This window comes from Ranitomeya variabilis, chromosome 2 (assembly GCF_051348905.1).
Source record: "Ranitomeya variabilis isolate aRanVar5 chromosome 2, aRanVar5.hap1, whole genome shotgun sequence".
NCBI classification, from domain to species: domain Eukaryota; kingdom Metazoa; phylum Chordata; class Amphibia; order Anura; family Dendrobatidae; genus Ranitomeya; species Ranitomeya variabilis.
In genome coordinates, this window is record NC_135233.1 from 208763538 (window position 1) to 208777981 (window position 14444).

At 43.5% G+C, this 14444-nt stretch overlaps 1 protein-coding gene and 1 long non-coding RNA gene across 4 annotated transcripts in view; one reads left to right on the forward strand and one right to left on the reverse strand.

Moving 5' to 3' along the window:
* Positions 1-241: 241 nt before the first annotated feature.
* On the reverse strand, positions 242-10276 carry LOC143804924 (uncharacterized). Its single transcript, XR_013221128.1, has 2 exons — positions 10150-10276; positions 242-429 (listed from the first exon to the last, which is right to left on the reverse strand). It is a non-coding gene; the product is annotated as an uncharacterized LOC143804924 (long non-coding RNA).
* CRB2 (crumbs cell polarity complex component 2) overlaps positions 4779-14444 on the forward strand; it is a 229814-nt gene continuing 220148 nt past the window's right edge. Inside the window, exon 1 of one of the 3 annotated variants that reach the window (XM_077283531.1) lies at positions 4779-5045. In XM_077283531.1, the coding sequence (XP_077139646.1) occupies positions 4973-5045 (73 nt within the window). In that variant the 5' untranslated portion in view covers positions 4779-4972. Of the gene's footprint in view, positions 5046-7538; positions 7591-14444 lie in introns of those variants that run through there. The other 2 variants (XM_077283530.1, XM_077283532.1) reach the window with 2 other exon arrangements.

Sequence of the window (14444 nt, forward strand, 5' to 3'; positions counted from 1 at the left end):
ATAAAGGCAGCACTCCTGTTTAAAGGGTATGTGCTCACTTAAAGGGAAGAACACCCGGGTGGATGCCACTAATTGGATACAGCTATTCCCCCAGATATCTGGGGTCCCCTTCAGTTATCTAGAACTGTCGACCATGTATGTATCGCTGTGTATATAGTCCTATCCGGAGGAGTGTGGGCTGCCTTTAAGGGGGAAATTAAACTTATCAGACAAAATGGAGAATGATTGCTCAGAAAATATACACATTCCGCAAAATTAATTTAATAAGCAATAGAATCTAGAAGTGAGCACCGAAAGACCCAAAGTGAAATCATATCAAAAGAATACAATAAACGCCTTATGGATGGCCCGTTAGGATTCTTCATATGGACACGTTTGAAAGAGCAACTCGAGGAGCCACGAGGTTCAGTAGAAGATTTCAGACACATCCTAGGATGGGAAAAAAGGAGAAAATCATTATATTATATATGATTAGGGAGACACAAAACTGGGCGATACCGTTTTTGGCAGCCAGTCAGTAGAGTCCGGACACTTGGTGATGAGCCTTACACAGTTACATCTATTTTTTTATTACTTTATATTTTAGGTGTCTTTTATTATTTTGTAATAAGGATCTATCATTCGCTGAAGGCTCGGATGGATACATTAATGCGCAGAAGAACATTCACAATTTGCTTAATGCTTTCTTGGCGGTTGTGGGAGGATATGACTTGTTTTGGGGTCTTTCAAGTGGAATAATGCAATCACATCAGGAATTTGGATCGGTAAATCCTCTCATTCTGTCTGAGATTTGTGTGCTAGATGCTCACTGTATATGTTCTAGAACATTTAATGTAGTGAAGGTTAATGGGCAAAGATGAGCAAATTGGTTCAATGTGAATCAAATTCTTGTGTAATCTGGGGAAATTAATTGGACCCAGCAACATGTTTCTTCATAAATCGCCAAATAAATATACCCGCTTGCACTTTACCCTTTGCAGAATTTATGCATTTTGTTACAAGGGTCAACCGACACTAAGCAAAGCACAGAGCAGGTAATGTAAAGGTTCCTAAAAAAAAATCAATAAACTTTCTATGATCATGATTTGCTTAACCATCCACAGACTGGGCAGATTTGACACAGAATTTCTAACCAGGGACAAATGCTGAGATTAATGAGCTTCCAATAGCAGCATGGTGACTCAGTGGTTAGTAGAGATGAGCAAACCTTTTAAGGTACGGTACATCTATGTTTGCTGAACATATTTAAACACCATTCAATTCAATGAGAGACAAAACCAAAAGCATAGTCAACACCTTAAGGGGGCCCAAAAAGCTGCCAAAATGGCTCAAATTAGGAGCAGACACCAGGTAAAGTGGCATCAATTGACCCATCAATTGCCCTATAAATAAATAATTTAAAAGAAAATGGACATGGGTTCCCCTGTATTTTTGATAACCAGCCAGGAAAAAATGACAGATGGGGGCTGCAACCCTCAGCTGTCAGCTTCAGCAAAGCTGGTTATCAAGAACTAGATGGTAGCCCTATTCTAACGCATTGGGTATTTTAGAATATGTAGTTTATTTATGAAGATTTTAGAATAATACATTGAATACACAGATTTCGGCCTGCTGCGACCAATTAACGAAGCGTGGTTCAAATCCAGCTCCAATTCGCAGCCGGACTGCGCCTGTAGTATATAGCACAGCCACGTAGTATATTGCACAGCCACGTAGTATATTGCACAGCCACATAGTATATTGCACAGCCACGTAGTATATTGCGCAGCCACATAGTATATAGCACAGCCACGTAGTATATAGCACAGCCCACGGAGTATATAGCACAGCCGCATAGTATATCACACAGCCCACGGAGTATATAGCACAGCCAAGTAGTATATAGCACAGCCCACGGAGTGTGTAACAGCCCACATAGCATATAACACAGCTCATGTAGCATGTAACAGCCCACGGACGCAGTCCAGCCCACGTAGTGTATAACACAGCCCACATAGTGTATAACACAGCCCACATAGTGTATAACACAGCCCACGTAGTGTATAACACAGGCCACGTAGTGTATAACACAGGCCACATAGTGTATAACACAAGCCACGTAGTGTATAACACAGTCCATGTAGTGTATAACACAGGCCACGTAGTGTATAACACAGCCCATGTAGTGTGTAGCACAGGCCACGTAGTGTATAGCACAGCCCACGTAGTATATTGCACAGCCCACGTAGTATATTGCACAGCCCACGTAGTATATAGCAGCCCACGTATTATATTGCACAGCCCACGTATTATTTTGCACAGCCCACGTATTATATTGCACAGCCCCCGTAGTATATTGCACAGCCACGTAGTATATTGCACAGCCACATAGTATGTAGCACAGCCACGGAGTATATAGCACAGCCCACGGAGTATATAGCACAGCCCACGGAGTATATAGCACATCCACATAGTATATCACACAGCCCACGGAGTATATAGCACAGCCAAGTAGTAAATAGCACAGCCCACGGAGTGTGTAACAGCTCACATAGCATATAACACAGCCACGTAGTTTATAACAGCCCACATAGCATATAACACAGCTCATGTAGTATATAACAGCCCACGCACGCAGTATATAACCCAGCCCACGTAGTGTATAACACAGCCCACATAGTGTGTAACACAGCCCACATAGTGTATAACACAGCCCACATAGTGTATAACACAGGCCACATAGTGTATAACACAGGCCACGTAGTGTATAACACAGCCCATGTAGTGTATAGCACAGGCCGCGACGTAGTATATTGCACAGCGACAAAGTATACAGCACAGAGCCACTTAGTATACAGAGTTAAAATAAAAAATAAACATATACTCACCCTCCGTAGGCCCGTTGAAGTCCTGGCCCTGTGCGCCGTGCAGGCGTCAGCTTCCGGTCCCAGGGTGTGATGACGTAGCGGGCACATGACCGTGACGTCATGGCAGGTCCTTCTCACGCAGGACCTGTGATGACGTCGCGGTCACATGACCCGTGACGACCACAGGCGGCAGCTTCCGGTCCAGGATGGTATGCCAGAAGGACCTTCCATGACGTCACGGTTATGTGACCGCGACGTGATCACAGGCCCTGTGGGAAGGACCTTCCATGATGTCACGGTCATGTGACAGCGACGTCATGGAAGGTCCTTCTCGCAGGGCCTGTGATCACGTCACGGTCACATGACTGTGACGTCATGGAAGGTCCTTCTGGCATACCATCCTGGGACCGGAAGCTGACGCTTGCATGGAGCGGTCACCGTAGCGACGCTAGGAGCGCGAAAGGCAGCGGATGGTGAGTATAGCAGGTTTTTAGTTTTCTTTTATTATTTTTAACATGACATATTTTTACTATTGATTCTGCATAGGCAGCGTCAATAGTAAATAGTTGGGGACACACAGGGTTAATAGCAGCAGTAATGGAGTGCGTTACACCGCGGCCCGTTACCGCTGCCATTAACCCTGTGTGAGCGGTGACTGGAGGGGAAGGGGATTATGGAGCGGGCAGTGATTGCTGGGGAGTAGGGGAGGGAATAATCGGACTGTGGCCGTCGCTGATTGGTCGCGGCAGCCATGACAGGCAGCGGCCGAGACCACTCAGCGACTTGGATTCCATGACAGACAGAGGCCTTGACCAATGAATATCTGGGACAGACAGACGGAAGTACCCCTTAGACAATTATATATATAGATAGAGGGGTCCCCACGCTGTTTTTTTAAATTATTTAAATAAATAATTGAAAAAAATGGTGTGGGGTCTCCCTCATTTTTGACAACCAGTCAAGCTAAAGCAGACATCTGGGGGCTTGTTAAGGTTGAGGCTTGTTAAGGGCTATTGAAATTTGCACCCCCCAGCCTAAAAATAGCCCTCAGCTGACCCAGAAAAAGCGCATCTATTAGATGTTTTAAATCTGGTGCATTATCTGGCTCTTCCCACATGCCCTGTGGTAGTGGCAAACAGGTTTCATATTTGTGAGGTTGATCTCACCTTTGTATTGCCCATTGACATCAAGCCCACGGGTTAGTAAGGGAGAGGCATGTTTGTGTGGGCTTCCTCCCATACTCAAAACACATACTGATATGGAATCTAGATTGTGCGCCCCAATGGGGATAGTGATGATGACAGTGTCTATAAAGCACTTTGGAAATAATGGCGCTATATAAATAAATAAATTAACATAAATCAGTATTTTTGTCATCCAAGTTGGTTCTACAGAAAGAAAAATAAAACTAATGGAAACATTTACAATTCCCTGTGTAGGTTCCCCTCATTGTTTTGGCTTAACATGTGAATTTCCTTTCATATATCATGAAATTGCATAAACTTTTCATTAATTAAATTGAAAAAAAAAATTGCGTTTTTAACCAAAAAGAATACTGAGAATTAATGATTCTCCTTTCATGCTCTTTAGATACAGATCTAGCATTTGCTACATTATAAGCGTATTGGCGTCCTTGTTCAATTTTGGTACCATAATTGTGATCAAGATGACGACTGTTACAAGGAGGGAACATTGGGAGAAGTAGAGGAAAATTCAAATTATTTTGGATCAGCATCACTGATTTACTGAAATCTAAAAACTGTACAAATGTTGCGCTCATACATGTTACAGGGTAACTACATGTATTAAAAAATAAAGAATATTTTCTCAGTCTGCAGCCAAGTTTACCTCTACAAGTCATGAAGAAAATTCTCAGTCTTCTCCACACTTTGTGTAACTCCTCTTAAGTCCCTTCCGGGAAATCCAGCCCAGAATTTAGTCCTATCCAGTCCCAGAGTGTCAGGCATCACAGTCTCTGTCCACAACTGTAGTGCTAGTCCCAAACTTCAGCTCAGCCAGTCCAAGCCTCCAGCACACAGCCCCCTGACCCTATAACCGAGGTGGACACTCTACTCTTCCATGTTTAAGGATTTTTCTCCTTCCAGAGCACACATCTGCTACTTAGCATGGAGTTCAGGAGAGTTAATCTCCGCTTACAGAGGACCTTTACACTGCTGCTCCTCTCTATCTGTGCACATGGTAAGCCTCTCATCCTAACAAGGTATTTTATTATTCCGTCTTCTTCTATACCTGACGAAACCCAACATGTACCATAAAACAGATTTACAGATGTTGCGTGAAAATAATGCAACAATTGTTGGTTGCAATTAGATACCACATTGTGACAAATGTAGCTTTTTTTTTATTTATGCAACTTTGGATAACTATTTACAAATACTGAAACAAGTGCAACAATGTAACATTATTTTATATTTACAAATATTTACAAATACTGAAACAAATGCAACAATGTAACATTATATTTTCAAATATTGGAGAAATATTTACAAATACTGAAGCAAGTGCAACCATGTAACATTATTGTATATTTGCAAATATTGGAGAAATATTTACAAATACTGAAGCAAGTGCAACCATGTAACATTATTTTATATTTGCAAATATTGGAGAAATATTTACAAATACTGAAACAAGTGCAACTTTTTTTTCCTGTTTTAATTCTTATAAAGAAATGAATCGATATTATTTTTAGTTTTTAGTATTAGTATTTTTAGTTTAGTTTTAGTTTTTAGTATTAGTTTTATTTATTTTTTTGTCTTATTTTCTATGCCCGTCTCATGTTTGTACGCGGAAGCCTTCAGATTTTCACCATTGTCTGGTCTGTGATGGAGGCAGCAGGCGTTCTTTTGTCACCAGTAACCTTGGAAACTTTCTGAGCATGTGAAGTATCTGTCAGCCGCCAGGACTCCATAGTCCCAGCACACAAAAGGAAAGTTTTTACTGAAGTGAATGTTTCTTACCCCTTTTCCGAAAAAAAAACCAGATGGGTGCACATTGGGTTTTTGTGATCATGTTGTTCTATTCATTAGGATTTCGGAATGCAGCGAGCGTCATCTTGGGGCTGTGATTGGTGATTACACGTCTCGCCATATGTAGACAAACCGGGTACCGCTGCCCTCTCGGCGCTTGTCATCTCTTATGCCATTTACACTAAGATCATGGCAGCATTAGCCATAGGCAAAACGATGATCGTCAATAAAGACAATGTTTCAGATGCTTCCATCGACAGCGGGTTCAGCGCTGAGACTCTATCGCTGCTCCTAGTGTCTGTTTTTGTCTGCAGCGCTGCTTCCACGTCGACAGCACTGCAGTCAATCAATGAACTCAGTGGCTCTGCATTGGTTGACAGCATGAGCAGCACAGAGCTGCAGAGCTCACTGATTGTCTGCAGTGCTTTTGACATGACATGTGCTGCAGACAATGGCAGATACCAGGAGGAGCGATGGGAAACTCAACGCCGGACTCGGGGATGATGGGTTGATTTTTTTTAAAGCAAACTGCAGTAGAGAGACCCTTTTATTACAATGTTTATTGATCTAATAGTTGCATTTTCATAGGCCGTTGTGAGTAACGCAGCCTGAAAAAAATGGATTGTACCCCATCTTATTCTGGCAATGCTTCATATTAGTAAGTGCCAGGAGATCTGGTAGATCTCTAGTGTGAGAATGAGCTGGCATAGACGCTTTCATGTGCCAATTACAATCCATAATGATAGTCAATGAAAAGTCATTGTCCTGGCATTTCGTTAAGTTTTGCACCCATGCCCAGGACACTTTGTCTGTTCTGTACCCTCTGACATTGAGCGCTTTCATGCTTATACTTGTCGACGATAAGGAGTTAGCTATCCTGAACCGGTCATGCTTTCCCATTTAGCTGCTACAAAGCAAGAAATCAAAATGCACAAAATTCAGTGAAGCTCATGTAATTCGGCAAACCAAGCACAAACCAGAGACGGAATAGCTGAAAAGAAAAAGAACTTGGCAATTTTTGGTGGAATATTTTTTTTCACACTTATAAAAACAATATCATGGCCAGTATAATTTATCTCTATATATAAAATTTAGTGTATGTATGTGTGTATGTATCGAGCCACGCCCACTCCACATAGCCACGCCCACTCCATGGCGACAGCGGAGTTATCGAAAGATGGAGAAATATCATGAGAAGAGAAATAAAAACGCATCATGTCAGAGAAATGTGATGGCGCCTTCGACAGCGAATGTGCTTAATAATGATGGTGACATTTATACATTCATGATGCTGAAAGCTGACTAACATCATCCATATAATCTGAGGAGAATGGCTCCTTAGCTACAGGGGAACTACAAGCCCCAGCAGTCACTCATATTATGCACCCCACCCACCTCTCATGTAAGAGCGCTCTCCTCATCAACAACCTCTATTTCATGCCTAGAATTGATCACGCAATGATTTCTGGGATTTGTAGTGTAACTGTCCCTGTCTAGCGTTTGTTACCTAATTCTCTGGACAACAGTTCCCAGAAACCATTTGTGGCTCATGGATTTCTGGGAACTGTAGTTCATGTCTGCTGTTATCTAATGCGCAGAAATGATTATTAAACTACGACTCCCAGCAATCATTGTGAAAACTGCCGGCTTACCTCAGATGCTGTGTTATTTCTAGGCGGGAAATACTCCTGAGGTGAATGATGACAGTAGTTCTCTCCTTGTGGTGAATGGTGCTGATATTAATGGTTTCTGAGGTAAATGTCCCCTTTATTGGTCTTTATTCCTGTAATCTGCCTTGAAATGTGAAAACACAACTGATATATCATATGTTATGCCTGTGCTGTGAAGTGTCAGTTTCCCCATAAATGCATCCCACAGCCCCAAGTGCTGGAGCGCTCCCATGAACCCCTTCCCAATGCAGCCATTTTTAAATTTTTGTTCATTTTACAATAAAATCTGAAAAAAAAATGGAAAAATAAATCACAGTGCAGTGAAATGAATGAAAAAAACAATTTTGCTGTTTTTTTTTTCTTCCTATTTATGACGTTCATTCTGTGGTAAAAATGACCTGGTGACACGATTCTCTGGGTCGGTACAATCATGACGATAACAAATTTATTTTAATTTTTTTGTGGTTAAAGAAAAAAAGTCGCCATTTTCTGAGACCTGAAACATCTATCTATCTATCTATTACCTATTTATCTATCTATCATAAAAAAAAAGGAAAGCAGCACAAAAAAACTGAAGAAAATAAGTGGACTTTAATGCCTGAATGGCGTGGCAACGTTTCGGATGTAATATCCTTTTTCAAGCAGTGAATACATAAGTGAAGCAGCCTTTTATATGAAACACATACATATCTCATTAAAAAACTCAGTATGTGCAATATTATAAAAATTAACAGTCAACACAAAAGTGCATCTGTGCAGATTGAACTATCTCTTAAAATTCAATATTATGAAGTATAGTACACTACGTGCTGCGTGATTGTGATTAAAAATAACTAAATAATCAATTAGCAATAAGAGAAAATCAGGTGTCCCTGTCCCACAAATCATGATTAAACCGCACTTACATATAAGTTTTTATCTTGCATGCCACGATCTCCAGCGTCCTCATGCATCAACTGCGCATGTCAGTGACGTCTAAATCAAAGACCCACAATGCTTAGAGCCGCAGTTGCGCAGAGTCGCTTTGGAGATCGCGGCACCATATTAGTTAAGGGAGAATTTGCCCACAAAGGTGGGCAAATCTATCTATCTATCATCTGTCAATTATATATCTATCATCAATCTCTATCGATCTATGTATCTATTATCTGTTGATTATATATCTATCATCTATCTCTATCATCTATCTGTTATCTATCTATCTATTATCTATCTATCTATCTATCTATCTATCTATCTATCTATCTATCTATCTATCGCTATCTACAGGGTGGGCCATTTATATGGATACACCTAAATAAAATGGGAATGGTTGGTGATATCAACTTCCTGTTTGTGGCACATTAGTATACGGGAGGGGGAAAACTTTTCAAGATGGGTGGTGACCATGGCGGCCCTTTGGAAGTCGGCCATTTTGGATCCAACTTTATTTTTTCCAATGTGAAGAGGGTCATGTTGAAAATAAAACATAATCAATACTTGGGTACAATGTTCCTGACTGGTCCGCCAAACGTGCCTCTCTATACCTATGCAGTTTGCCTTTCAGGTATATGTAAGGATCTCTCATGGTATACAGATAGCGGCAATCCATCAGGTTCTGGATGGGTGCGTTACTGAAATCTACCATGAAAGGGGATCCCTCATTTGTTCCCCTTTGGGTAGATATACTTGCCGATGCTCTCAGTGTTGCAAATTTTGTCTCGGCCACTGAAAGATGAAAACCTGCAATAAATGGACAATTCTGCAGATCAATTTTCAGCTCCGTGAGATTTACAATACGCTCTGGACAGAAAATCCACAGGGATTTACATTTCTGGTCCAAAATATTGTCACCTTTTGATGCTCTAGAAACAGAAGTGCTTGCATAAAATAATGAGCAGCTAATTAAGCAGATATGTCCTTACAAAACCGCCACCATCACAACATTACACCTGGAGACTTGTGTCAGATTTGCACAGATTAGTGTCGTTCTCTCTGCCTCCATCTAATCTCGTTAGCAGGTCTGCATCACAGATGCTTAAGACCAAGAGAGCTGAAAACACATTCCACAACTTCAAGACATTTTTTCTAAGCTTTAGCTTTACAGACAAGTCAGAAAGAACAACACATACACAGCAACAAATGGCTAATATAGACATAAGCTAAATCAGGGCAAGTGGGAAGAGCCAGGCAAAGTGCCAAAATTGACGCATCTAATAGATTGCCCTTTTCTGGGCAGCAGAGGGCTGCTATTTCTAGGCTGGGGGGACCGATATCAATGGCACCTTACCAGCCTGAGACTACCAGTCCCCAGCGGTCAGCTTTAGCAAGGCTGGTTGTCAAAAATGAGGGGGAACCCACACCGGATTAAAAAAAAAAAATATTTATTTACATTACAGGAGCTGGCTGATGAATACTCCCATCAGCCACCTCCCACTAGCATTGTTGTCACTTGAAAACAGCTCTCATCACTCTTCCCTGCACGCTCTGATCACCAACAGAGCAGGGAGAATGATGAGAGCCGTCTTCAGCACTCGGCACCGTGGAACAGCGCTTACTGTACCACTGCTTCTCTGGCACCCATCCGTGTGGTACTGATGCGGCATACAGTTGCCACACGTGTGCCACAAGTATTACACACACGGACACTGACATCTCCGGTACCAGTTTTTTCGGTGTGGATTCTTCACTTCCCCGGCCCCTAGGACCACTTCTCTCTCCCTGGAGCTCCTATCCGCCACCTTCCTCACTCCTCTTTCCTCAGACTCACTCTACCTCCTCCCGTTTCCATGACAACACTTCACTCCCAACTGTCAGGCTATGCGCACACGTCAGGATTTCTTGCAGAAATTTCCTGACAAAAAACAGACATTTCTGCCAGAAATCCGCATGCTTTTTTTTTGCACGTTTTTTTCACGTTTTTTCCCAATGCATTAAATAGTGGGAAAAGCGCGAAAAATCCGTAAAATTAGTGAACATGCTGCTTTTTTTACCGCAATGTGTTTTTTTCGCGGAAAAAAACGCATCATGTGCATAAAAATTTGCGGAATGCATTCTAAATTATACGGTAGGATGCATATGTATGCGTTTTTTATGCGTTTCTATCGCGAAAAAAACGTGAAAATCCCTAAACGTGTGCACATACCCTCACTCTACCTCCAGGTCTCTGTTATGATCCTTAGTGGTTGAGGATCACAAAATACTCCAGCTAAGTAACAAAACATAGGACAAGCTCTAGAGAGGTGGCAAACTGGACTGACCGCAAATCTGAACCTATCCAACACACTAAGGGTATGTTTCCACGGTCAGGAAACGCTGCTTGTTTGACGCTGCGCAGAGCTGCAGCGTCAAACAAGCAGCGTCCAGATGTTCCAGCATAGTGGAGGGGATTTTATGAAATCCCGTCTCCACTATGCGTGGAAACCCGCACGCGGCGGCCCTGCGACTCCGGACATGCTGCGCGTCTTTTCAGAACGCAGCATGTCCGTACACCTTGCGGGGACGCAGCGTCACAGGGCCCTATGGGACAGAGCGATCATCCCGGATGTGAAGAGTTAACACATCCGGCATGATCGCGTCCCAGAAAGGGGGCGGGGCATAGCGCCGAGCGGCTTCGCCGCTGCGGCGATACCGCCGGCCATCCTGAACGTGGAGACATAGCCTAAAGGTAGCCGGTGAACGTGTTTAAAATCCTAGATGTCTCGAGCCAGCCTGAGGAACTAACTACTCCTAGAGAGAAAGAAAGACCTCACTTGCCTCCAGAGAAATAGTCCCCAAAGATATAGAAGCCCCCAACAAATAATAACGGTGAGGTAAGAGGAAGGCACATACACAGGGGTGAAAGCAGATTCAGCAAATGAGGCCCACTAATACTAGATAGCAGAAAATAGAAAAGGGGTCTGTGCGGTCAGTAAAAAACCCTTACAAAATATCCACACTGAGATTTCAAGAACCCCCGCACCAACTAACGGTGTGGGGGAAGAAACTCAGTCCCCTAGAGCAACCAGCAAGCGAGGAAATCACATTTTAGCAAGCTAGACAAGAAACATGATGAATGCTGATAATCAAAAAATAAACAAACAAAAACTTAGCTTGTCTTGGAGAGACTGGGAGCAAGGTAGTCACAAGGAATCTGAAGAGCACTGAATACATTGAGAGCAGGCAAGGAACTGAGTATCCAGGTGAGCTAAATAGGAAACCAACCAAGGATAACGAACCAGCTGATGCTGCCAACCTGCAGAAAGACAACACTACACAGTACCGCTTGTGACCACTAGAGGGAGCCCAAAAATAGAGTTCACAACAGTACCCCCCTCCCCCTTGAGGAGGGGTCACCGAACCCTCATCAAGACCCCCAGGGCGATCAGGATGAGCCGCGTGGAAGGCATGAACCAAATCGGCCGCATGAACATCAGAGGCGACAACCCAGGAATTATCCTCCTGACCATAGCCCTTCCACTTAACCAAATACTGAAGCCTCCGTCTAGAGATACGAGAATCCAAAATCTTCTCCACCACGTACTCCAATTTGCCCTTGACCAGCACCGGAGCAGGAGGCTCAACAGAAGGAACCACAGGTACCACATACCTCCGCAACAAAGACCTATGGAACACATTATGAATGGCAAACGATGCTGGGAGATCCAAACGAAAAGACCCTGGGTTAAGGATTTCCAAGATCTTATAAGGACCGATGAAGCGAGGCTTGAATTTAGGAGAGGAGACCTTCATAGGAACATACCGAGAAGACAGCCACACCAAATCCCCAACACGAAGTCGGGGACCCACACCGCGGCGGCGGTTGGCAAAGCGCTGAGCCTTCTCCTGTGAGAACCTCAAATTGTCCACCACATGGTTCCAAATCTGCTGCAACCTATCCACCACAGAATCCACCCCAGGACAGTCAGAAGGCTCAACCTGACCCGAGGAAAAACGAGGATGGAAACCAGAATTGCAGAAAAAAGGCGAAACCAAAGTAGCAGAACTAGCCCGATTATTAAGGGCAAACTCGGCCAATGGCAAAAAAGTCACCCAATCATCCTGATCAGCAGAAACAAAACATCTCAAATAAGTTTCCAACGTCTGATTAGTTCGCTCGGTTTGGCCATTAGTCTGAGGATGGAAGGCCGACGAAAAAGACAAATCAATGCCCATCTTAGCACAAAAAGTCCGCCAAAACCTGGACACAAACTGGGATCCCCTATCAGACACAATATTTTCAGGAATGCCGTGCAAGCGAACCACATTCTGAAAAAATAGAGGAACCAAATCGGAGGAAGAAGGCAACTTAGGCAAGGGCACCAAATGGACCATCTTGGAAAAACGATCACACACCACCCAGATGACAGACATTTTCTGAGATACTGGAAGATCCGAAATAAAATCCATGGAAATGTGCGTCCAAGGCCTTTTCGGAATAGGCAAAGGCAAATGCAAACCGCTGGCACGAGAACAGCAAGGCTTAGCCCGAGCACAAATCCCACAAGACTGCACAAAGGAACGCACATCCCGCGACAAGGAAGGCCACCAGAAGGACCTAGCCACCGAATCTCTGGTGCCAAAAATCCCAGGATGACCCGCCAACACCGAAGAATGAACCTCGGAAATAACTCTGCTGGTCCATCTCTCCGGGACAAACAGTCTCTCTGGTGGACAACGGTCAGGTCTATCCGCCTGAAATTTCTGCAGCACTCGTCGCAAATCTGGGGAAATAGCAGACAAAATCACTCCCTCTCTGAGAATACCAGCCGGCTCAGAAACTCCCGGAGAGTCAGGCACAAAACTCCTAGAAAGTGCATCAGCTTTCACGTTCTTCGAACCAGGCAGGTATGAGACCACGAAGTTGAAACGGGAGAAAAACAACGACCAACGAGCCTGTCTAGGATTCAGGCGCTTGGCAGATTCAAGGTAAATCAGATTTTTGTGATCAGTCAAGACCACCACGCGATGTTTAGCTCCTTCAAGCCAATGTCGCCACTCCTCAAATGCCCACTTCATAGCCAACAACTCCCGATTACCAACATCATAATTCCGCTCGGCAGGCGAAAACTTTCTTGAAAAGAAAGCACATGGCTTCATCACAGAGCCATCAGAGCTTCTCTGCGACAAAACAGCCCCTGCTCCAATCTCAGAAGCATCAACCTCGACCTGGAAGGGGAGAGAGACATCTGGCTGACATAAGACTGGAGCTGAAGAAAACCGGTGCTTCAGCTCCCGAAAGGCCTCCACGGCCGCAGGAGACCAATTAGTAACATCAGAACCCTTCTTGGTCAAATCCGTTAACCACGCTAGAAAAATTAGCGATGAAACGACGGTAAAAATTTGCAAAACCCAAGAACTTCTGAATACTCTTAACAGACGTGGGCTGAGTCCAGTCATGAATAGCCTGGACCTTGACTGGGTCCATCTCCACAGAAGAAGGAGAAAAAATAAAACCCAAAAAGGAGACCTTCTGTACTCCGAAGAGGCATTTTGAGCCCTTCACAAATAAAGCATTAGCACGCAGGACCTGAAACACCATCCTGACCTGCTTCACATGGGACTCCCAATCATCAGAAAAGACCAAAATGTCATCCAGATAAACAATCATAAATTTATCCAGATATTCTCTGAAGATGTCATGCATGAAGGACTGAAACACAGAAGGAGCATTAGAGAGTCCGAAAGGCATCACCAAGTACTCAAAATGGCCTTCAGGCGTATTAAATGCTGTTTTCCATTCATCTCCCTGCTTAATGCGCACAAGGTTATACGCACCACGGAGATCTATCTTGGTGAACCAACTGGCACCCTTAATCCGAGCAAACAAATCAGACAATAGTGGTAAAGGATACTGAAATTTGACTGTGATTTTATTCAGAAGACGATAATCTATACAAGGTCTCAAAGAACCGTCCTTCTTGGCCACAAAAAAAAATCCTGCACCAAGAGGGGAAGAGGATGGGCGAATATGTCCCTTC